General features: G+C 29.5%; 1 protein-coding gene across 50 annotated transcripts in view; it reads right to left on the bottom strand.

Moving 5' to 3' along the window:
- The window catches only part of LOC145246585 (protein MTSS 1-like), a 395,811-nt gene that overhangs the window by 19,704 nt on the left and 349,532 nt on the right, over window positions 1–26,575 (bottom strand). For 34 of the 50 annotated variants that reach the window (XM_080108203.1, XM_080108204.1, XM_080108206.1 and 31 more), the window contains 3 exons: window positions 24,988–25,116; window positions 18,017–18,209; window positions 16,859–16,894 (listed from right to left, as the gene is read on the bottom strand). In XM_080108203.1, coding sequence (XP_079964329.1) covers window positions 16,859–16,894; window positions 18,017–18,209; window positions 24,988–25,116 — 358 coding nt within the window. The remainder of the gene's footprint in view (window positions 1–16,858; window positions 16,895–18,016; window positions 18,210–24,987; window positions 25,117–26,575) is intronic. The other 16 variants (XM_080108246.1, XM_080108234.1, XM_080108250.1 and 13 more) reach the window with 2 other exon arrangements.

Raw genomic sequence — 26,575 nt, 5'->3', positions numbered from 1 at the left:
CCCAAAACAAATGTTAAGGGGTAAAAATTGTGGTCCAAGTTAAAAAAAAAAAAAAAAAAAAAAAATTTGATGTCTGCGGTCTCTACCAAATTACTCAGCCAATTCTTAGTCTAAACGTTTGAAATTTTACATAAAGTGTATTCAGACATAGGGCAAGCTTTTTAATCGGTTTTGGCTGAAAATTTGGCTTCTAAGGGGCCAAAGTTCAAAAGATTTGACCGTTGCCATCTCTAGCAAACTATTCAGCCAATTTAGGTCTAAACATTTCAAATTTTACATAAAGGGCATTCAGACATGCAGCAAGCTTTTTAATCAGTTTTGGGGCAAAAATTTGGCTGCCAAGAGGTCAAAATTGAAAGAGTTAACCTTTGTAGACTCTACCAAATTCCTCCGCCAATTTTGGGTCTAAATACTTGAAATTTTAAATGTAGGTTACCTGGACATGAGTCCAGGTTTTTAATATATATATATATGCACGTTATGAACACTACAAAGGGCCTGAGCAAAGCCGGGTTGAACTGCTAGTTTTAAATAAAATAAAAACTTATTTTTAAAATTTGTTATTTAAAGTGTAAATAAAGACTAATCGTTTTATTTTTATCTGCATAATTTTATTAATTTTTTTTGTATACTTTTCACTAATATCTTTTTCATGCATATTTCATTTCAATAAATTGCTTCACAATAGAAATACTGTAGAACAAGTGAAGGAACCGATTTGCCTTGTCACCGCTTTCGATAGTGCTACGTCTGAAATTATGAAGTATGTTAGTTGATGATAAAAAGTTGGTTCACAATTTGCCTTTTTAATTGATGATTATTCAAGTTCAGGGTTTGAATATAAAATGACACAAATTTGATTTAAGATGACGTTTTTTCTTTCAATCATTGAGAAAAGTTGTTTGGTCACTAAAAACGTTGATGAAAAAAAAAAGAGAAACAGTCTGAACTAATTTTTTTCATATTGTAGGGATGGATGGAATGTATATATATATATATATATATATATATATATATATAAGGAAAAGAAATCAAATTAAAATTTGTAAAGTCTTGATTTCTTTTCAAACTATTTCCTATTGTGTTTGTATCGAGCTTGGTTGGGATTAATATATAAATTTATATTAGATTTAAGTTTGCATTTGCTTTTATCATGTAAGGTTTTCATTCCTATTGCATGAATTAGGTTAAAAGGTATTCAAGAATGATAACTAGGACGGTGACAACAGCATATTCTTATCATTGTTTTGACTCAAGTCTATATCCGATACGGTTAGATACAGTTAAATCAACTGAGACCCATATCACTTTATATAAAAGCATATAAAATATCAACGGATACACATTCAAGAGTCAAAAGAATGAAAAGAATATTCTGTTGTCATAGCCCTAGTGATAACAAATGAATTTAACGAGGTTATTAAGAGTGTAAATTAAAGAAAAACAAGATTTTTATTAATACAAACAAATTTACATGGTCGTGACATTGGTCATACTAATGTTTCGGACAAATGGTCAGTTAAAATCAGAAGTCAAAGATGTGGACTGCTTTCTCCTGTGGAAAGCAACCATTTATTAAGTCACCTGACTAGAATTTCTGGTTTTAATCAACCATTTGTCCGAAACATTATGTTTAGTGTCATGACCATATAAATTTGTTGATATGAATAAAAATAAATATATATCTACACATTACACACACACAAGTAAAATAAGAGATTTTGCTTAAAACATTTTATTATTGTTCCCCCCCCCCCAAAAAAAAAAACAAAAAAAAAAACATAAGTATATTTTGTGAATTACATAAAAAAATGGTCGATCATTATCATCATCATAAAAATAATAATCTTAATGAAACATTCATATTTTTCTATGAAAGAAACAACTGTCTGAAAGCAATAATTAAAACGTTTTAACTAAAATCTCAGATTGAATTTGCTTATATTTGAGCACTAGTATTTATGGGTTATTTTTATAAAGGGTAAAAATTACCATTGAGCTCTCAGAAATTATAACATCTTTCAAATATAAATTTTAATAACGTTTTTTCCAATGGCTTGATAGTATGAGACAAGAGCTGTAACAAACAATTCTATATAGACCACATCAAATGTAAGGGAAGAGGATCCTCACAAATTCACTTAAAATCATTGGTACTTATGCAGAACTTGAAACGGACGTAACTAACTGGCCACTTGGTTTTGCTCGGAATATGATGGCAACTGCCGGTTTTCACCGAACATCGCCTATTATCAAATTGTAACAATGCTACTCAAGGAAAATACGGAAGAAAACATTTAAATATAATAAAATCACCAGAAAATGAAAATATATATATATATATATATATATAACAAAAAAAAAAAAAAAGAAACAATGACCTACAGTAACAATTTCTGTTTTATTTTTTGTAACAAATTTTGAGTGAACAAAAATAAACAGATTGTATTTTTTTTTTGTTTTTCATATTGGTTTTTTAACAAAAGTTAAAAAAATAAAGCACTTTTTTATGCTTTTTTTTATGTCTTTTGCATTTTTTTCTTTATTTTTGTAACTAATGTAAACTTTTTTTTGCCATTTTTTTTTCTTGTAGGTAGGGCTGGGGAACCGATTTTTAAAATTTAAATTAAAACAGCCAGGATATTCCCTTAGTATTAGATAAACTTTTCTACGGTCGCATCAAACGATGTCAAAGTGAGGTGAGAAAAGACAGCGGATGTGGAAGAAACTTTGCCGACAACCGAGTAGCTTTCTGATATATGGTTTAAGATGGAGACAAAAGGATCATTACCAAATTTCTGTTGCCACATAAACTCAAAAAGATAACTGTCGAGAAACTCTTAGCTGGTCCTGTATTTTTTTTTTTTCTAATATTTTCCCCAAATGTTGTCTGCTCCTTTGCAGTGCATTGATCAGATTACAGACAAACCCAAGTGCATTACGCCACGTTCCAAGCAAAACTAAATGAACGTCGAGTGCAAATTCTGCAAGAGTACCAAATGATTCTTTTTTTTTTTCATACAATTGTTTTTTGGCCTACAACCAATATATCTAATGTTCAAAATGTACAAGACATTATTTGTGATGAGGTCATCCTCAGTGTTCCTAAGAAAAAAATCTTGTTCCTATCTATATACACGAGTGGGAAAATGTACACGGCAAGAAAGTTTCTATAAGGATTTTAGAGCTAATAGATTTGGAGGGAGTTTTAATTTCAAAATTAAAACTTGCAGAAAGAAAGTGATGAGTTATTAAACAAAACTGACAATGACTTCCGAACACGACACAAAGAATGCATTAAAGTGACATCAATCACTTATGTTTCGAAATTTTTTAGATGAGGATTGATAATTTCACTTATTTCAATTACTGTTCTCATCTTGAGTGTTATTTTCATGCTTCATTCGATGTAACCTCCAACCTTTTCAAGTCTTATCTTGTCTGACTCAGGAATCTGCATGGACTTTCAAACAACTCTTTATTTAATCCATCAGCTATGACTGAGTAGAAGTCCTTAGTAATTCACAATTGTATTTTGAGTGTCGTCTGCACTGAGGATTGAGCCTTCAACCTCCACAAGAATGTAATTTTTACAACTGAATTTTATCAAGTACTTTATCCACTGCACCACAGGTAAAATTGTGAATTACTTAGGACTTCTATCCAGTCACGGTTGACTGAACAAGACCATGCTACCCCAATGGATTAAATAAATGGTTCTGTTTGAAATTCTGTGCAGATTACCCCCCCTCCCCCGAGTTCAACAAAGATGCACCTGAAAAAGATTGGAGATTACACCGAAATGTTGTGAAAAGAACTGGAGAACAGAACAGTAGTTTAAAGAATCTAAATAATATGAATATTTTCCATTTTTTTTTTTTTAAATTTGAGCATGGCTGCAGAATGTGTGCAAGCGAAACGTTTAAAAGACAAATAAGATTGAGAATCTGAATCATTACAGAATGAAAAAAAAAATAGTTTTTAGTAAATAGACACGAAAGCATGAAAAATGCTATTGTTTAGTTTATAACAATTTAAAGTTTCTAATTCTATTAAGGAATGTATCAAATCCATCCAACGTGTTGGTAGTAAATAGTTAAAAAAAAAAAAATCAAAACAAAACATCTTGTTAGACCAACAACAATTTTTTGTTTGTAGATAGAAAAGCTAACAAAAGGTGTTTAGTGCAACCATTCCGTTTATAGGACATTCTTGGGAAGTTCAAACAGTGATCACAAATAGTAGTTCTAACTCGTGTTTACATTAGCATAACAAGTTTGATAAGTGAGAGGAAGAAAAAAGACTAAGGAGTTTTTTCTTTTGCAACTAAGTTGAAAGGAAGTAATTTTTTTAAATGCAAAAACAAGTTTTTCAGAACATTATCTAAAGAACTTAAGTTCAATCATGACATTTATTTAAAAACAAAACAAAAGACTATACATATATATATATATATATATATATATATATATATATATATATATATATATATATATATATATATATAAAACGAGAGAGAGGGTGGTGTTTGTTTTTAGAGGCAGGAAACTAACTCAATAACTATTTTCTTTAATTGCAGATTTGGCAACTATTGGTTATTTTGAGTTCAGCTTGGTTTGGCAATTCATAATGAAGAGACCGACACCCGAGCAACATTTGAAAATTGCAAATGATACAATCAATTTATTGAGAAAAACATTTGATGACAAAATAATTTAACAACTGGCCACCTTGTTCATGCGATTTAGCCCCATTGGATTATTTTCTTTGGGGATCTATAAAGTCCCATGTCTATACTGATAAATCAGACAAAATAAATCATTTCAAAGACAACATCTGATGTGTTATTGCTAAAATACAGGCTAATTTAATGCGTAGAGTTTGTGAAAATTAGGCCTCTAGATTACGCATATACAGGTGAGCTGCAGGGGCCGTGTCTGAAATTCTAAATTCCAAAAATTAATATTTGGAATAAACCATTTATTTGTATAAATATTTTTCTGTGATTTATCTTAATTCAAAGTTTGCCGCCTCTTAAAAAAAACCCAAAAATATATATATATATATATATATATATATATATATATATATATATATATATATATATATATATAAGGGAGAGAGAGAGGGTATTTTTTTTATCTGCATGCTCAATTATGAAAACTTGATAATCATGAAGCTTAATTGAGTCAATCAATTTTGACTTTGATTTTATTGGCATATGAACATTACTGGAATTTTAATGTATTAAAAATTTTGTTCAAAAAATTATATATCTCACATACAATTTGAGCATACTCATGTAATTAAAAACATTTTCTTTGATTATTAAAAAAACGACTGTTTTTCGCCAGAAATACAAATGGAGGAGAAAGACCAAGCAAGGTTAAAACCAAAAACATGTCAACTGATATTTACATTGCAGGTTCATTATTTTCATCATCAATATCGATACTTTTAGATTTCCATTTTCTTCATTTATCGTGATGTACCTCCCAGCACACATTGATATAAAAATTATCAATCATTTGTGTACATCATTGTTTTTTCCATTTTCAAATAAAATGAACCAACGAGTCGGATGCCTGTTTTCAACTTAATGAACGTTCACTTCTGCATAATGGAGCAGAGTGTGACGTGAAGTTTCTTGTAAAATGTTTCATTTTTTATTATTTTTTGCTGTTATTTTATTTTTATTTATTTATTTTTTGCTGTTATTTTATTTTCTTTTATTTTTTTTATTATTCTTTGCTGTTATTTTTATTTATTTTTGTTATCTTTGCTGCTATTTTATATGTATTTATTATTCTTTGCTATTATTTTATTTTTATTTATTTTTTTTTAAATTAACGATTCCCATAATGGGTTGATTTATTTTATTTGAACATCCTAGCATATTGGGTGAACTGTTTTGGACATCATATTCTCTATTATGATATACATTTCTTTTTTGTGAATAAAAAAGGTACTTCTATTCATGTTCAACAAGAGACATTGCCACTGTGACATAAGGGGCGACTATGAAGGCCAGATTCATTGGAGCATCCTAATTGAGGAGTTATGCAAGGAGATGTTTACATTTAAATTTCTGCATGTTGGTACAATTGGAGAAACAGATGGGGAATTTTAAGGACGAAGAGTTTAAGGAAAGACGCTATTAGAGTAGAAAGCGACCTTTACAAGAAAAAAAAAGGTGGGATTTTGCCAATTGTTAAGTTTGTTGGGGAGTATTTACGCTGAGGAGGCACAGGTGCAGGAAGTTGCAAACAAATTCCATTGAAGTGTTTGCATAACAAGCACGGACACAACATTCCAGCTATGAGACAGGAGCTGAAGCTTGATGAACTGTGTATATTAGATAAGTTTTTTTATTTTTGATGAACTGTGTATATTAGATTAGTTTTTTTATTTTTGATGAACTGTGTATATTAGATTAGTTTTTTATTTTTGATGAACTGTGTATATTAGATTAGGTTTTTTATTTTAATGAACTGTGTATATTAGATTAGGTTTTTTATTTTTGATGAACTGTGTATATTAGATTAGGTTTTTTTATTTTAATGAACTGTGTATATTAGATTAGGTTTTTTATTTTTGATGAACTGTGTATATTAGATTAGTTTTTTTATTTTTGATGAACTGTGTATATTAGATTAGTTTTTTTTATTTTTGATGAACTGTGTATATTAGATTAGTTTTTTATTTTTGATGAACTGTGTATATTAGATTAGTTTTTTTATTTTTGATGAACTGTGTATATTAGATTAGGTTTTTTATTTTTGATGAACTGTGTATATTAGATTAGTTTTTTTATTTTTGATGAACTGTGTATATTAGATTAGTTTTTTATTTTTGATGAACTGTGTATATTAGATTAGTTTTTTTATTTTTGATGAACTGTGTATATTAGATTAGGTTTTTTATTTTTGATGAACTGTGTATATTAGATTAGTTTTTTTATTTTTGATGAACTGTGTATATTAGATTAGGTTTTTTATTTTTGATGAACTGTGTATATTAGATTAGGTTTTTTATTTTTGATGAACTGTGTATATTAGATTAGTTTTTTTATTTTTGATGAACTGTGTATATTAGATTAGTTTTTTATTTTTGATGAACTGTGTATATTAGATTAGTTTTTTGATTTTTGATGAACTGTGTATATTAGATTAGGTTTTTTATTTTGATGAACTGTGTATATTAGATTAGGTTTTTTATTTTTGATGAACTGTGTATATTAGATTAGTTTTTTTATTTTTGATGAACTGTGTATATTAGATTAGTTTTTTATTTTTGATGAACTGTGTATATTAGATTAGGTTTTTATTTTTGATGAACTGTGTATATTAGATTAGTTTTTTTATTTTTGATGAACTGTGTATATTAGATTAGGTTTTTTATTTTTGATGAACTGTGTATATTAGATTAGTTTTTTTATTTTTGATGAACTGTGTATATTAGATTAGTTTTTTATTTTTGATGAACTGTGTATATTAGATTAGTTTTTTTATTTTTGATGAACTGTGTATATTAGATTAGGTTTTTTATTTTGATGAACTGTGTATATTAGATTAGTTTTTTTATTTTTGATGAACTGTGCATATTAGATTAGTTTTTTTATTTTGATGAACTGTGTATATTAGATTAGTTTTTTATTTTGATGAACTGTGTATATTAGATTAGTTTTTTATTTTGATGAACTGTGTATATAAGATTAGTTTTTTATTTTGATGAACTGTGTATATAAGATTAGTTTTTTATTTTTGATGAACTGTGTATATTAGATTAGTTTTTTATTTTGATGAACTGTGTATATTAGATTAGGTTTTTTATTTTGATGAACTGTGTATATTAGATTAGTTTTTTTATTTTAATAAACTGTGTATATTAGATAAGTTTTTTTATTTTTGATGAACTGTGTATATTAGATTAGGTTTTTTATTTTGATGAACTGTGTATATAAGATTAGTTTTTTATTTTTGATGAACTGTGTATATTAGATTAGTTTTTTATTTTGATGAACTGTGTATATTAGATTAGGTTTTTTATTTTGATGAACTGTGTATATTAGATTAGTTTTTTTTTTATTTTTGATGAACTGTGTATATTAGATTAGTTTTTTATTTTGATGAACTGTGTATATTAGATTAGTTTTTTATTTTTGATGAACTGTGTATATTAGATTAGTTTTTTTATTTTGATGAACTGTGTATATTAGATTAGTTTTTTATTTTTGATGAACTGTGTATATTAGATTAGTTTTTTTTATTTTGATGAACTGTGTATATTAGATTAGTTTTTTATTTTTGATGAACTGTGTATATTAGATTAGTTTTTTTTATTTTGATGAACTGTGTATATTAGATTAGGTTTTTATTTTTGATGAACTGTGTATATTAGATTAGTTTTTTTTTTTTTGATGAACTTTGTATATTAGATTAGTTTTTTATTTTGATGAACTGTGTATATTAGATTAGGTTTTTTATTTTTGATGAACTGTGTATATTAGATTAGTTTTTTTATTTTTGATGAACTGTGTATATTAGATTAGTTTTTTATTTTGATGAACTGTGTATATTAGATTAGGTTTTTTATTTTGATGAACTGTGTATATTAGATTAGTTTTTTTATTTTTGATGAACTGTGTATATTAGATTAGTTTTTTATTTTTGATGAACTGTATATTAGATTAGGTTTTTTATTTTGATGAACTGTGTATATTAGATTAGTTTTTTTATTTTTGATGAACTGTGTATATTAGATTAGTTTTTTATTTTGATGAACTGTGTATATTAGATTAGTTTTTTATTTTTGATGAACTGTGTATATTAGATTAGTTTTTTATTTTTTGATGAACTGTGTATATTAGATTAGTTTTTTATTTTTTGATGAACTGTGTATATTAGATTAGTTTTTTATTTTGATGAACTGTGTATATTAGATTAGGTTTTTTTTTTTTGATGAACTGTGTATATTAGATTAGGTTTTTTATTTTTTGATGAACTGTGTATATTAGATTAGTCTTTTATTTTGATGAACTGTGTATATTTAATTAGTTTTTTTATTTTTGATGAACTGTGTATATTAGATTAGTTTTTTTATTTTTTGATGAACTGTGTATATTAGATTAGTTTTTTATTTTGATGAACTGTGTATATTAGATTAGGTTTTTTATTTTGATGAACTGTGTATATTAGATTAGGTTTTTTATTTTTGATGAACTGTGTATATTAGATTAGTTTTTTATTTTTGATGAACTGTGTATATTAGATTAGGTTTTTTATTTTGATGAACTGTGTATATTAGATTAGTTTTTTTTATTTTGATGAACTGTGTATATTAGATTAGTTTTTTATTTTGATGAACTGTGTATATTAGATTAGGTTTTTTATTTTTGATGAACTGTGTATATTAGATTAGTTTTTTATTTTTGATGAACTGTGTATATTAGATTAGTTTTTTATTTTTGATGAACTGTGTATATTAGATTAGTTTTTTATTTTGATGAACTGTGTATATTAGATTAGGTTTTTTATTTTGATGAACTGTGTATATTAGATTAGTTTTTTATTTTGATGAACTGTGTATATTAGATTAGGTTTTTTATTTTGATGAACTGTGTATATTAGATTAGTTTTTTTTTTATTTTTGATGAACTGTGTATATTAGATTAGTTTTTTATTTTGATGAACTGTGTATATTAGATTAGTTTTTTATTTTTGATGAACTGTGTATATTAGATTAGTTTTTTTATTTTGATGAACTGTGTATATTAGATTAGTTTTTTATTTTTGATGAACTGTGTATATTAGATTAGTTTTTTTTATTTTGATGAACTGTGTATATTAGATTAGTTTTTTATTTTTGATGAACTGTGTATATTAGATTAGTTTTTTTTATTTTGATGAACTGTGTATATTAGATTAGGTTTTTATTTTTGATGAACTGTGTATATTAGATTAGTTTTTTTATTTTTGATGAACTGTGTATATTAGATTAGTTTTTTTATTTTGATGAACTGTGTATATTAGATTAGTTTTTTATTTTTGATGAACTGTGTATATTAGATTAGTTTTTTTTATTTTGATGAACTGTGTATATTAGATTAGTTTTTTATTTTTGATGAACTGTGTATATTAGATTAGTTTTTTTTATTTTGATGAACTGTGTATATTAGATTAGGTTTTTATTTTTGATGAACTGTGTATATTAGATTAGTTTTTTTTTTTTTTGATGAACTTTGTATATTAGATTAGTTTTTTATTTTGATGAACTGTGTATATTAGATTAGGTTTTTTATTTTTGATGAACTGTGTATATTAGATTAGTTTTTTTATTTTTGATGAACTGTGTATATTAGATTAGTTTTTTATTTTGATGAACTGTGTATATTAGATTAGGTTTTTTATTTTGATGAACTGTGTATATTAGATTAGTTTTTTTATTTTTGATGAACTGTGTATATTAGATTAGTTTTTTATTTTTGATGAACTGTGTATATTTAATTAGTTTTTTATTTTTGATGAACTGTGTATATTAGATTAGTTTTTTATTTTTTGATGAACTGTGTATATTAGATTAGTTTTTTATTTTTTGATGAACTGTGTATATTAGATTAGTTTTTTATTTTGATGAACTGTATATTAGATTAGGTTTTTTTTTTTTGATGAACTGTGTATATTAGATTAGGTTTTTTATTTTTGATGAACTGTGTATATTAGATTAGTTTTTATTTTGATGAACTGTGTATATTAGATTAGGTTTTTATTTTGATGAACTGTGTATATTAGATTATTTTTTTTATTTTGATGAACTGTGTATATTAGATTAGTTTTTTATTTTGATGAACTGTGTATATTAGATTAGTTTTTTATTTTGATGAACTGTGTATATTAGATTAGTTTTTTATTTTGATGAACTGTGTATATTAGATTAGTTTTTTATTTTGATGAACTGTGTATATTAGATTAGTTTTTTATTTTTGATGAACTGTGTATATTAGATTAGGTTTTTTATTTTGATGAACTGTGTATATTAGATTAGTTTTTTTTTATTTTGATGAACTGTGTATATTAGATTAGTTTTTTATTTTGATGAACTGTGTATATTAGATTAGTTTTTTATTTTGATGAACTGTGTATATTAGATTAGTTTTTTATTTTGATGAACTGTGTATATTAGATTAGTTTTTTATTTTGATGAACTGTGTATATTAGATTAGTTTTTTATTTTTATGAACTGTGTATATTAGATTAGTTTTTTATTTTGATGAACTGTGTATATTAGATTAGGTTTTTTATTTTGATGAACTTTGTATATTAGATTAGTTTTTTTTATTTTGGCTAAGAAGATGGAGAAAAGTTTTATTCCACTTGGGTGGTAGGCAAGCATCCTCCTTCATCAGTATCTCACATTGTTACTTTTTTTTTTACATAAGTATAACCACTTATCAAGGCCCAGAGATTACTCGAGGATAAGGGCTAAGAGTGTACAGTAGTCAATTGGACAATATAGTAATTGTAAGTAATGGAAATACGGTAAATTTGTTAGCTTAAGGGAAACGGCTCATCAAAAACTTGTTTACGTTGGACTTGAAGACAACCATATTGTAGTCAGCTGAAAAGCAGGAAAACGGGAGACAATTCCACAGGCGTGCAGGTCTAAGAAAGAAGCTTTGTTCATAGAATCTATGTTTAGGTTTAGGCACAGATAAACTATTCATCAAATTAAAATATCTTAAACTCATCAAATTTAAGGTTGCAAGAAAATGTGGGAGACACTTTGGCTGAAACATTGCAGAAAAAAAAAAAAAAATCGACATTGATGAGAATAATAGTCTCACACAAAACAATGTAAATAATGATAACTCAGCATCCCAAGAATTAAGACAAAACTAATGTTCATCTTCAAACGCTACACAATTGTTGATTTTGTTTCATTCAAAACAAATCAAATGCACAAAACACTTGAAAACAAACAAAAAAAAACTACAAATTCACATCACAGCATCAACAAGTGCCATGAAAAAAAAAAAAAAAATCACAAAGATCTCAAAGGGGATTTATTTCTAATAAAAACTAAGATTAACCTTAGGTCTTATCCAGAATTCCCCCTATCCTAAAAAAAAAATATATATATATAAAAAAGCTAGATTATATATATATATATATATATATATATATATATATATACCCATGACAAAATGAAAATACCATATTTCAAAAATCACATAAAATGATCAAGTAGTTTTATTTTTAAAGAAAAGCAAATTTTATGAGTCATCAAAGTATGACCATCTTGTCCGTCATCTTGAAAATAATTTTTAATAAAAGGGGAGATAACTCAACAATAATTCAAACTTGCAAGATTTATGTCCCAATGTCTACAAATTCCTATTAATTGTTTAAAAATTATCTTTATAAAAATAAAACTACCTGATCAATTTACGTGATTTTTGGAATATGATATTAGGGTTTCGTCACAGATATGTACAGAAATCAGACAAATTTTTTATCTTTTTTATCTTTTTAATATAGGAGGAATTTTGGACAAGAACTTTAACTTCATCCTGATTATCCTGCACATTTCTTTAAAATACTGAGCAAACGTGTTCAATCACTGAAACTAAATTAGCATACGATGCTTTATTTGCTAATAATCAGTTTTTGCTGTGCAGAGTGTTAAATCTCGTCACTCTTGTTCTTCATGTTGTTTTTCTAATTACAAGTCACAAAGTTTTTTTTTCTTTTTTGACAGTGTGCGTTTTAGTTACTATTTTTAAAATATAAAATAATTTTTCACTTCTTTCAGTATTGTGTTCAAAGTTTCAAATTGGAATGGATACCAAGAAAAAATAGAAATTTTTTTAGCAGAATTATAAAAAAAAAACATTTTTAAAATTTTGAATTTTTTTTTAGATGAGGGCTGATTTTTTATATTAGTTGTATTGATTGGACTATTGTTCTCATCTTGAGTGTTATTTGTGCAACATTTCAGTCGGGTTAGTCTTCAACTGTCTTTAGACATGTTGGTTTTCAAACAACCAACATGTCTAAAGACGGTCGAAGGCCAAACCGACCAAAACGTTGCACAAATAATACTTAAGATGAGAACAAAAGTCTGATTAATTCTACCTTCAATGCTGTGCGTGTATATATATATATATATATATATATATATATTCACCAAGGTTAGACTGATTAATCACAATTGGAAAAATTTGCGACTATTTTCTGATGGCAAAAACGATTCTGCTAATTGTCTTTTTATTTGATATTTTTTTTAAACAAAATCTTCCACAGTTGGTATCAATGATGAAATAGTAAATATATATTGATTTTAAACTACTGATACATGAAAACCTATAGATAATCCTCACAAGTGTATGCTTATGTCTGAGAAAATATCTGCACAATTAACACATGTTTTTACAGTAATCAGGAAAAATAAATTTTATAGCTAAATATTTAGAGATTTATAAAGAATCGGAATCGGTAATTGTATCGGGATCTGGAGAAATATTGGAATCGTCCCATCACTAACATATACGTGTGTGTGTGTGTGTGTGTGTATATATATATATATATATATATATATACATTTGTATATTTTGGCAGCAAGTCATTTTTCAAGCACATCTGATTGAACACGACAGTTATTCTTTTTTCCGATTTTTCTGGATATCTTTTCCATTTGCCGAGCTCGGAGAATGAAAAAGATATCCAGAAAAATCGGAAAAAAGAATAACTGTCATGTTAAATCAAACGTGCTTGAATATATATATTATATATATATATATATATATAAATGTTTGTGTGTGTGTGTACCTACTTAATTCCCTCAATTCTTGTGTTAATTGATCGTGGCCCGAGTTAAATGCTGGCCTATGTAGTGACTTTGTGATTGGATTTAAATCTTACTTGTAGAAGTTACTACTTCCTATACTGATACTTGCACGGAGCACTAGTGTCTGTAGTGCTAAAAATAATTGTTAATGTTTATTTTAAAAATATTATAGTTATCTTTTTTTTCTTTTTTTTTTTCTTTTATTTTATTTTAGTTCAGCCGATTTCTCAGAAATTGGCCTCCTTCCTGGTGCGAACACTTGATTTCTATATGAAATACATAGATATTTGAATATTCCATTGAAGTTCTCCGTTACCTTTCAAATACTGATTTAGTAAAGAAATTTAAAACATAATTTTCCTCTCCTTAATTGACCATTTAAATATATATCTTTGTTATCTTTTGATCTTAATGGATTAAAATAAGAATTTATGTAGACTGGTGGAGTATCCAGTTTTGTGCAGTAACTTGAGGTAACATTATTTGGAGACTATGCACCAATCCTCATGAAATCCATTGTGGGTTAGCATACCGAGAAGATCTTATTTGAGCCAGGAATACTATGCGAATTTGAATATTAAGTTAGGGTTTACTTGCAGGGGAAAGTATCCTCAAGCTTGACAAACCCCTGAACAAAGAGACCTTAGGCACTCAAGAATAGTGTTGAGTAGGCGTTCATATGTGTGTGTGTGTCAAGTCTGTACTGAAAAGAGTCATGATGATAGGCTAAACTTCAAACTTATATAACTTCAAAAATGTTGATAATTATATTAAAAAAAGTCTCAAATTCACAAAAGTAATAATTAAGCAAATAAAAAGACCGGCTTCATTTTTGTGTGAACTAAAGTGAGAATGATCAATTGAATGTATAGTGTTTTTCGAAATAAAATTTTATATAAATTTATTTCAACACAAAGATCACATAAAAGTGCCAAATGTACTAGAATATAAAATTGACAAGAATATATTTTTGAGTGCACCTGCACCAAACACATATTGTCACATATTGAAACTGTGCATACACATGCACACACACACACACGACAGACAAAACGCATTGAGCGATGGGGTGAAGCTCTCAAAACTGATGTTGCCAGAGGTGAATAAATAATTGACCCCCACAGCTGCCGGGGTTGGAACACCTGTTAGGTCATATATATACACCAGAAGGGAAGGCAAGCCAGCAGTCAGAAAGTGACATGAGATGAACCTGGTCTTGAATCCGCCCCCTCCTGCTTTCCCCTCTCTGTCTACAGCTTTGGCAGATGCATATGAGGCAAGAAATAAAATATATAATAAATGAATTTTGTTTTGCGAGTTGTATCAGTATTCACATATTCTAAATACTTTTAAATTGGGGTTGTAGTGTTGTCTTCATTGGGGAAGATTGTAGTTGGTATACTAATTTTAGGGAGTTTATTTCATATGTTTGTGAATGTGATTATTTTTACTTGTATTTTATTTTTTTTAAATTTTGTGGGGTAGCCGTGGTTAATACTGATAGTTTTCCATGGAATGATGCCACATTTTTTTGTACTGTGTGGTTTCAATAAAACCTTCTGCATTATTCCTAGTGAAAAATGCAGGGCGTTAAAAATTATTGATAAAAAAAAAATTAAACTGCTGTTATATAATTCCTGTTTCTATCATCACCCTTTCAATAGTTGAATCATGTGGACAGTAAACGCTGCATTTAAGTTAAAAAAAAAAAAGTTATCAAAACACCAGAGAAAAAAGTCCCATGAAGTAGGCAAAAAGAAGATCACAGCTGAGAAATGAATTACTAAACAAAAGCCAAATTTAAATTTGATTGAGACAGGTTTAATTGCGGAAAACGTTAAAGAATAAGGATAGCAACATCAGCAGAATTTTTGCAATTAACAATTACAAAGTTACTTTATAACATGTGTGTGTGTGTCTATATATATATGTGTGTGTGTGTGTATGTGGAAATATGTTTATTCAATTATATTTCACCTTTAATTTATTAAACTACAGAGCATATAACAAATAAATGACATTCCAAATTTCAAGATGTTGACCATCTTATCATATATTCCTTTAAGTTGAAATGCACAATTCTTGACAGCTCCTGTTTCGTAGTGCAAAATCATTCATGTAATTTTGTCAATTATTGAATTTATTTCTCCATTAACTCATCAGAAGAAAAAGCATATGGGCATGATTACAAAATTTGAAAATTGGGAGAGAAGTTGCAATTACCTTTTTCATTTTATTACACCATCTTTGAATTTTCAAGTAAAATCACAAAATCTAATTCCAATTTTGATAAATTGTATTCATTTTGATATACATTAATAAGATATATTTTATTAAATATTTTATTAATTTGAAATTGACTCTTGTCATTTATTTGTTATATATGTATACAGTAGCCCAAGCTAAGAATGTATTAATAGGATAAAATTCAAAGAATATTCATCAGGTTTGTATAAGGTGCTAAATAGTAAATAAAGCTATTTATATTAATATTTATTCACAAGATTTGCTACACTGGCATGACAATGTTTCAATATGTAGTTATTAATAACTAAGATCCTGTCAAAAAAAAAAAAAGTCTTAATTTAGGCTGTTCAATATGAACACCTAAATAAAAAAACCAGCAAGATCATAGTTATTAATAACTACAGATTGAAACATTTCATGCCAGTGTAGCAAAGCCTGTTACATGTCTGTATGAATAAATATTAATCCATATGCTTGTATGAAAATTGTTTAATACGAAATAGGTGACAGATTTACAGTCATGCAGAAGTTTGTAAATAGAGAGCACCAGGCAGAATTGGAACATGCTGAAGTCATGCAAAGATAAATTCGACAGAGATCACCGGATTCCAACATTTTGGTCCATGCAAATTGGAGAAAGGCAGGAATGGGGATTACTGACTGAATAAAAGGGGGAGGGGAAGGAGTAAAAAATTCCAAAAGGAAAATTCAGAAGAAAAAATAACTTCTTTTGGCTGTTGGTCCAAACAAGAGAAATACCGCTTACCCTTGGTAACATGTACTGTTTTTGATACTGTCGTATCTGGATTGGTAACATACACGAAAGATGAGAAGCAGGAAAGTGAAAGTAGGAAAAAAAAGATGGACAAGTAATGTGATATTATCAGAAAAAGTTGACAAAAATGTAAGTTTTGGTTGGATTGGTTATCCAGTTGGAGCAGGGGAAGAGGAAAAGGAGGGAGAAGAGAAACGAAGGAGAGAAAAGAGAACAAAGAGAGAGTGGAAAGAGAAAGGAGGGGAAATAGAGAGGGGAAAGAGAAAGGGAGAGGAGAGAAAAGAATAAAAAAGAGCAAGAGAACAAGAACAAATGACAAAATTTGATGAAAAAAAAAATCTTGTCTAGGAAACGGACGGAAAAAATCAAAAGTCAACAGAAATACAAGTAAAATGATGAAAATCAAAGAAATGAAAGGATATGAAAAGGAAGCAAAATGAACGGAAACAAACTAAAATTTTAAAAAAATCCAAAATATGTACAAGTAGAAGAGAAATAAATAAATAGGAAAGAAAAAGATAAAATTGTTTTTGATTTTGTAGAAAAGTTTTGAACTGAATTTCAAACCAAAAGTTTATAAATTTTGTAAAAGAACCACCCAAAAATATCGAGGAGAGAAAAGAGAATACATAAGAATTAAAATATGAAAATGGTGAAATCATTTTCAATAATAACAATTTAGGAAAATTTTTTTTGTTTTCCTAAAATATTTATGAAATAAGGTAGAAATGCTAGTAAAATGGAGGGGACGTGAAAATAAAAAATACAATTTTTTTTGTCCATTTAGGGAAAGATGAAGCATTAGTTCTTAATGACATTTGTCATAAAAAAATGTTAAGAGAAATACAGAAAAATGTATTTAATGATAGAAAAGTAATTTGTAATAAGGACAACAATTTAAATAAAAGAAAACAAATGTACAAAAATTTTCTTGAATGTAGTGATGCTTAATGTTGCTGATTTAGAGTACAAAATCCAATTTCTGATATTAGTTTTTCTTAAAAATCATTTAATGAAAAAAAAAAAACATTTAGAGAGTAGTTTTAACTATTACAAAAAATGATAAACTTTGTAAAATTAAAAAAAAAAAAAATTTTTAAAGGGAGGGTGTCTATAGAGTTGTCAGTCCCCCACGATGTTATATCTTACCTCCTGATGCGATGGTGTCCTCCGAACCAGCAGGGGTAGAATTCATGGTTCCATATCCACTAGAACATTGCAAAGAAGTTCGACTGGTGGCAGCAGCACTAGTTGGAGGCTCATCAGCCGGACACTTGAGGGCAGCAGTGCTGGCTTCAAGTACCTTGATGGCCTTGGCCAACTCGAGAGAATTTTGTTGGATCTGAGTGAAAGAACAGTCAGCAGAAATATTAATTGTAGTTTTAAGAAAAGAATCACCATGAAAAAATAAAAAATGCAATAACACTTTCAATTTTTTTTCAGAATTGATTTTAAAATTTCAGGAATGTTAATTTCTTTCAAATTTTTAAACGAAAAAATTTAAGAAAAAAAAACTCAACTGAATAAAATATGCAACCCAATTAAAAAACAAAAAAACAAACACTTTTTTAAAACAAACATGAAATATATTCCTTACAAATCAAAATAACTCGAACAGAAACATGAAAAATGCGTTTTTCTTGTCAACATTGCTAAAACCAAAATATTGTACTTTTCATCAAAAAAAAAAAAACAAAAAAAAAAAAATTCCGTTACACATTAGTAAAATTACTAGCAAAATTATATGCAAAAAAAAAAAAAAAAATTTATGCATGCCAGAGTTATCTCCCTTAAACTTGAGTAAATTTAGTGCACATAAAAATGGCTTCATTTCTATTTACTTTCTTTTAACATCCATCAGAGAAATAACGTTAAAATGTAAGAACAATTGAATGCAAGAGTAACATTAAACATTCAATGAAAATCGTTAATGTTTGCAAAAGGTTTATAGAACACAAAATTCTCCTCACAAAAGAAAAGTTTTTATGATTCAAATATTAGATTTTTTTTCTGAACAGTATATGCCCTTAAAAAAAAAAATCAGTCCAACCACAGCAGTTTTGTTGCTGAGGTATAATTCTAGTCAGTCCTAGGAGGTCCGTCTCCTAGGTTTTACCTTTCTGAGAAAAGGGGTTTATTGCTAATCATTTGAAGTTCTCCTATCAGGGAATACTGACAGGGTTGCTTAATCATTTTCTGCAGGTTAGAGTGTACAGGTTTTTCTAAACCCTACCTGACTTTGTGTCAAAACGTCAGAGGAGATAAACCTATGTATTAAGATGAGTTTTTGTTGATGTTAGTGTTGATACAAGTTTCATTATTCGACTTTGTGATATTCTTTGTTCATTTCCAGCTCTGAGGACAAAATAATTGTTTGTTTAGTAATATTATCCTCACAAACAGTAGCACCATCAACAACAGCTATAGCATAACATCCTACAATCACCTCCAAAACATTCCAATGGAAAGGTGACCCAATTAAACTTAAATTCTAACATTAAACCTCAGATGAATGTTTGTCAACAGATTTTAAAAATCCAATTTATTTACATGAAATTTCAGTTTTTATTAACTTAAAAAAAAAAAAAAAGATTTGTATCTAACATTTACAAATTTAATTATTTTGAGTCGCATTTTTTTAAAATTACATAAAATGACAGCATTTAATCAACATACTGCATTCAATCTAAATTTAATTCACAACAAATCTAAATCTATATACTGTTAAAAATGCCATAGTATTTTTGGAGGCTGTCTGTTCATATGCAAATCGAAAGATGTGATTAGTTGACAAAAAAGAAACAGAATAAACATTACTAAAGTAGCAGCTTTTACGATGTCAATATTAGAGTTTTAATCGCATGTAAGTTTAAAGAGTATTTTAAAAACTGAATAGCTGTTTTATAAATTTAAATTAACATACCAGAATCATTCCAAATGTAAGGCCTCCTATTTTTTTTTTAAATTGAAAACCAAAACATTGAAGAGCTACAAAGATGGGAGTGGTACCATTAAAACAAGCAACCTTTTGTGCACCAGAATTCATTTTCCTACATAGTCAACACCATTCTCAATGCACTTATGCCAGCCTCTTTTGATGCTTTGTTTGTAAAAGTCCAGAGCACGCTTGCCATTCACATTTGTCGCCACTCTGAAATCAAGGAATCCATCTAACTGTGCTGACAGCAACTACATCAGTTTCATAAACTCTCAACACATGGCCAGTAAATGTTGATTGGTTCAATTTTTTCTGCATGAATGGAATTCAATGATATCTATGCTACTGAAGCATGTCCATAACAGAGATTGCTTTCTTAGAGTGTCACACCGTCAATATCTGCAACAAAGAGATGAGACTCAGGTCATGAATACATTAGTTCAGTCATCATAACAATGCAATTTACAATCCCCTCTGATCCAGTCGGAGTCATTACTTTTGGAACATTTCATAAAAAAAGCATCACACAAACATGACGTTTTGTTTAGAGATGACGTTTTGTTTAGAAAAAAAAAAAGGAGATAAAAGATTATTCAGCATTAGTTCATATCTTTTACATCTACATTTTTTTAGTGAGTTATCCAAACGAAAAAAAAAAATGTCACTTAGTTTAAAAGAAGAAAAAATTTCTTAAACTGATAAAATCCTCTAGACTTATAGACGGCATAAAAAACAACTGCCTTAGTAATGTGTACTTTGCCTATTCCCCTTTTTATCAACCAATCATGTTTCGAGTGGCATACAAACAAGCAAACTCCAGGAACACCATATTTTTTTTTTATATTATATTGATTTAGATTTATTATAAATTTAGATTGCATACAAACTTCAAACGAACGCATTATAACTTTTATAATGATATGCAGATAGGCAAATATATTGATGGGCATAGAATTTAAATATTGCCAATAACAATGAATTCTAGCAATATATATATATATATATATATATATATATATATATATATATTTAACTGGAATTTATTGAAGTAATTTTATCAGATGTATTCAATCATCACATTTAAATTCCGGCAAAACATCAGTCAACATAATGTTTCCAAGACAGCAATTTTTGTAGATTGCACTTGTTTTTAATCTCCATCAAATATATTAAAACATTTGCTTTCATATTTTGTCAATGAACATAGTTATTAAAATCAAATTTCCGTGAAAAAAAAAAAAAAAAAAAAAAAAAAACTGCCAACACCATTGCTTTACATCAAGTTGTTTTACTTAAAATTGTATAAAAAAGAAAAAAAAAGTGATAAAGAACAAACCCAGAAATGGAAGAGGAATGATTTCTTAGGCACATTGAAATCAAAATGGGTCACAAAAGTTAAGTTTAATAACTCATATAGACTTGACTTAAATCATTAATTCGTTGTCTGCGTTAAGCTTTTTGAACAATTTTACCTTAAAAAATTTCAAGATATTTAGGTTTGTTAACTAACCGATTCTTTTTCGCACAAGTTTACAGTCTTTTGAAAATCAAATTTTTAAAAATAAGTAATAAAAAGATAAATACATTAAAACAGGACTTCATGTGATAGAAGGTGTGTTAATTATATCAGCAATATAATTTCCAGTTTAGTTGGTGATTATGCAACCCTGGCTTCACTATAAATTATACATAACCCATACACTCTTTCATAGGCTATTCTGGAGTAATACCCTTGGGGAAAAGTACAAATCCATTTCTCTTCCCTTAGCTCTGCGCAAAACAAGATAGACTTTACTTTCAAGCCTTGGTAGATCAATTAATCTAAGAGAAGGAAAAATCTGAAATAACATCTTTGTTCACACACGTGTTTTTTCCAGTCATTTTTCATTTCTATCTGCCATTATCAAATCAAGAAGTGTAGATGGTGATTGTGTAACGTTTGCTCTATTATCAACTCATAATGCAAGCACACTTTCGTAGAGTATTCGTTGACTCTTGGAAAAGAAGGGCAAGTGTGCGCACATATATAACTTGGTTTCTTTTACTTTTATGATTATTTTCATTTTTCATCTCGTCTGAAAACCGAGGTTGATGTTTTATGAATGACTTCCAACTTCCTGTCTGTCGCCATTTCTCATGTGTCGCCTGTCAAGAATCAGGGCATTATCAGCTGATCCCCTCCATATTTTAAACGGCTTACAATGTGGCTTTGAACCATCAACATCAATTGGAGACATAGATTGACATTGACCACAGGTCAAATCTTTTGTAAGTTATGTAACAAAAGAGTCACCACTTATCAAGGCCTAGAGGCCACTCGAAAATAAGGGTCAATAAGTGTACAGTAGTCAATGGAACAATATCGTAGTAATCTTTAGTAGTGGAAATTTGATAAATTGGATTACTTAAGGGGACGGCTCATTAAGAACTTGTTTACGTTGGACTTGAAGACGACCATATTGTAGTCAGCTGGGAACATGGGTAAATTCATTCCATGACATTTTCGTATATTATATTTTTTTTTTCAGATATTCAAAAGCCAAGTATAAAAAGGCATTTCAAATGAGTTAATGTATCAAAAGTCTTCATTTTTTTATATTTTTTTAAAAAATTAGATCAGTTTCATTAAGAAAAAAAAAAAAAAAAAAAAAGGAATCGTTTGTCATTTTGCATCTTCCCTCTTCCTTTCTGGGCTTGTTTCAGTAGACACCCATGATTATAACCAGATAAAAAAAGACACCAAACATAAAAAATATTTTTTTTAAATATGGATATGACAAAGAAAGTAATGTCATGCTTCAAAGGAGAGTGGTTGTGGGTGAAAATACTGGCAATTGTAGACGCGGAGGGGGAAAGAGAGAGAGAGACAATAACTAGGGTTTTGTTACAGACAAAAATGTTATAATCAAGAAATTTATGATGGATGCAGAAGAACAAAGACAACAAATACCAACATCAATATGCAAACAAGATGGCTGACACACATACGACTACAAAGACGGATAAAACACAAATGCAGATATTTTAACCATGCACCCCCACCCCAATTTAAAAAAAAAAAGGATTAAAAAAAGTTTATTATAACCAAAATAACTCTTAGTTAAAAAAAAAATAAATAAAACGGTGGCTTTAATACCCAATACTGCAATCAAATTAGAAACCTACAATGGCAAGTTGTGAGTTGGGTAGAGGAAGATATGAATGTTGCAACAACAATAGGAAAAAGGAAGAGACTAAGTTGCATGCAGCAGTAAAAAAAAGCATGTGAATCTACAAGTCGGAAGAATTCAAGGTGATAGAAATTGAGAAGTTGAAAAAAAAAAAAAAAAGTTTTGAATAGAGAAAATATTAAAAAAAAATTAAATAAAAGCAGAACGCCTGTAAAACAGCAAATGCCACATTTTGAATGGAATTTCAGTTAAAGAAAGAAATCTTAATGTGATGTGAAGGGAGAAAGTATGGGTTTAGTTATAAGAAAAATTAAAAGCAATTCTATTTTTTTTTTTTTTTTTTTAGAGAGGTATACAGAGATTTGGAGAAACAGACACAGATCTAAAGAGAGAGAGAGAGAGAGAGAAAGAAAAAGAGAGATACACGCACACGCTGTGACAAAGACGGAGGCACACGCAGCAATCTTGAAATGCAACCCAGAAAGACAGCAACAAAAGAATAGGAGATAAAGAGAGGAAAAGACATTCCGAAGGTAGTGTGAGAAAAAAAGTGAACCAGAGAGAAAAAAATAAAGAGAGTGAAAGATATTAAGTAAGAAAAGTGTGACAAAGTACTAACCCTCAAAATGGTGGGGGTGTATTTGTATGTGGATGGGGGAATAAAAGCCCAATAAAACTGCTAGAAAATAAAGGAAGCCGGTTAAACCAGCATAAGGTTAGTGCCATTTCCATTTTTTTCCAAATACTAATACAAATGCCATAATACCTAGTTTGCTGCATCTCATCATAATAAAGTTTAAAACAAAATTTCAGTCATATCAGCCCAGTAGTTTCAAATAAAAAGTGGAATGAACAGACTAAGGGAAATATTAATTATAATTAGAAACTAAAAATGGGCCGATAGCTCTACAAGATAAAACTAGAAATGACTAGAAAAAATAAATTTTAAAAATTTCAACAACATAATTTTATATATTACATATATAAGATGAGAAAGTGCTGGAGGATTGTAATTAGGATTAATGCTCTTTGATAACTCTAAACTGGCACTTTTCGAACTTTTTTCCCTTGTGGCCAGTTTTCAGCATCAAAAGAAACTTCAGGCCCACATAACATCTAGGAAAAATTTTGATTAACATAAACTGTTATTTGTTAACATGAAAAAATGCAGTAAAAAGTCTTTGAGCAACAGAAATTATTAGGTTGGCAACTAAATTCTTGCCGTTTTTTTTTTTTTGCATCTACATTTATTAAAAGTAAACTAAAAACAAATGACTATTTAATCAATGATATATTCTCCATTCGTGTTCACAATTTTTTTCCAACGTTCAACAAGATTTTCAATACGTTTTCGGTTGAAAAATCATTTGATTTTGACCCGAAAAATAAATTCCTCTGGCCCACAATATTTGACCATTATTTAAATGGGAATGTCTAGAGTGTTATAACCATTGATATGTAGGTTCAAGTAATTAAGAAAATCACCCCCCCCCATAATTACCTTATCTGTACCAATTGCAACAAGAAACTTAATAACATAGGCTGATAACGATAATTCATTTAATATTGTGTAAATGAATCTATCAAATGAAAAAAATTCAAAAGAATTCTAAATTTATTAATAATGAAATCAGAGTTCACTATGCACGTGTGGCTTTTACTGTTAACACAGAAGAAAAAAATTTGACAGAAGACAAAAAAACATTAAAAAACGTCAAAGAATCGATTGATTTGAAGTCTAAAACGCAAAATTGGCAGTGAACATGCGAAAAAAAGCAGTTATGGATTTTAAAAGAATTGGTGACAATTTGTGATGAAAAAAAAAGTGCTATTGATGCTTTGAATGTGGTTAGTAAAACATGTATATAAGCAAGCTGTGTATTGTAGTGTAAGAGGAAGAACTAAAGACGAGAGAGGGAGGGGGGAAAGAAAGAACAGAAATGAATATATATATATAAAAATTAAGATTGACTAAAAGGAGGTGGAGGAGGAAGAGTCGGGATCAGCCTTGCCTGGTTAGGGACCTTCTGGCTGGTCACCGAGTCAGAATCGGTGTCGTCATCGTAATCGCTGTGAAGAGCAGCCGTGCAATTCTCTAGATCCCTTATTGCTTCTTGGATGTCCAACAAGTCCAGCAGAGACTACACGTGGTGAGGGGAAAAACGAGATACCAGAACACGACGGAAGAAGAATAAAGAGAGAGAGGGAAAGAAAGAGAGAAAAAAAAAAGGTTAAGTCAAAATGTTAATAAGAATCAAAGCAGTTATAGGTGTTTGGGGAGAGTGGTGGTGGTTAAGGTGGAGGGAAATATGGTTGATGGAGGAAAACAGAAACGGAGACAGGGATAGAGAGGATAAGCAAGGGAAGATAGAGAGAAGTCAAAAGTTTAAAAGAATTAAAACTATTATAAGTAATTAGTGGGGAGGAAGAGTATAAGGAAGAGACTGGAAGAATGGGACAGAGGGAAAAGGCAAGATGGAATAGGGAGGGGGGGAAAAAGGCAAGATGGAATAGGGAGGGGGGGAAAAAGGAAAGATGGAATAGGGAGGGGGGGAAAAAGGCAAGATGGAATAGGGAGGGGGGGAAAAAGGCAAGATGGAATAGGGAGGGGGGGAAAAAGGCAAGATGGAATAGGGAGGGGGGGAAAAGGCAAGATGGAATAGGGAGGGGGGGAAAAAGGCAAGATGGAATAGGGAGGGGGGAAAGGCAAGATGGAATAGGGAGGGGGGAAAGGCAAGATGGAATAGGGAGGGGGGAAAGGCAAGATGGAATAGGGAGGGGGGAAAGGCAAGATGGAATAGGGAGGGGGGAAAGGCAAGATGGAATAGGGAGGGGGGAAAGGCAAGATGGAATAGGGAGAAGGCAAGATGGAATAGGGAGGGGGGGAAAAGGCAAGATGGAATAGGGAGGGGGGGAAAAGGCAAGATGGAATAGGGAGGGGGGGAAAAGGCAAGATGGAATAGGGAGGGGGGGAAAAAGGCAAGATGGAATAGGGAGGGGGGGAAAAAGGTAAGATGGAATAGGGAGGGGGGAAAAAGGCAAGATGGAATAGGGAGGGGGGAAAAAGGCAAGATGGAATAGGGAGGGGGGAAAAGGCAAGATGGAATAGGGAGGGGGGGAAAGGCAAGATGGAATAGGAAGGGGGGAAAAGGCAAGATGGAATAGGGAGGGGGGGAAAAGGCAAGATGGAATAGGGAGGGGGGGAAGGCAAGATGGAATAGGGAGGGGGGAAAGGCAAGATGGAATAGGGAGGGGGGAAAGGCAAGATGGAATAGGGAGGGGGGAAAGGCAAGATGGAATAGGGAGGGGGGAAAGGCAAGATGGAATAGGGAGGGGGGAAAGGCAAGATGGAATAGGGAGGGGGGAAAAAGGCAAGATGGAATAGGGAGGGGGGAAAGGCAAGATGGAATAGGGAGGGGGGAAAGGCAAGATGGAATAGGGAGGGGGGAAGGCAAGATTGAATAGGGAGGGGGGAAGGCAAGATGGAATAGGGAGGGGGGAAAAGGCAAGATGGAATAGGGAGGGGGGAAAAGGCAAGATGGAATAGGGAGGGGGGAAAAGGCAAGATGGAATAGGAAGGGGGGGAAAAAGGCAAGATGG

The sequence above is a fragment of the Euprymna scolopes genome, chromosome 24 (assembly GCF_053919585.1).
Source record: "Euprymna scolopes isolate OS-2025 chromosome 24, ASM5391958v1, whole genome shotgun sequence".
Lineage (NCBI taxonomy): Eukaryota > Metazoa > Mollusca > Cephalopoda > Sepiida > Sepiolidae > Euprymna > Euprymna scolopes.
Note: the sequence above shows the minus strand (reverse complement) of the source record. Positions and strands in the feature narration are given on the sequence as shown.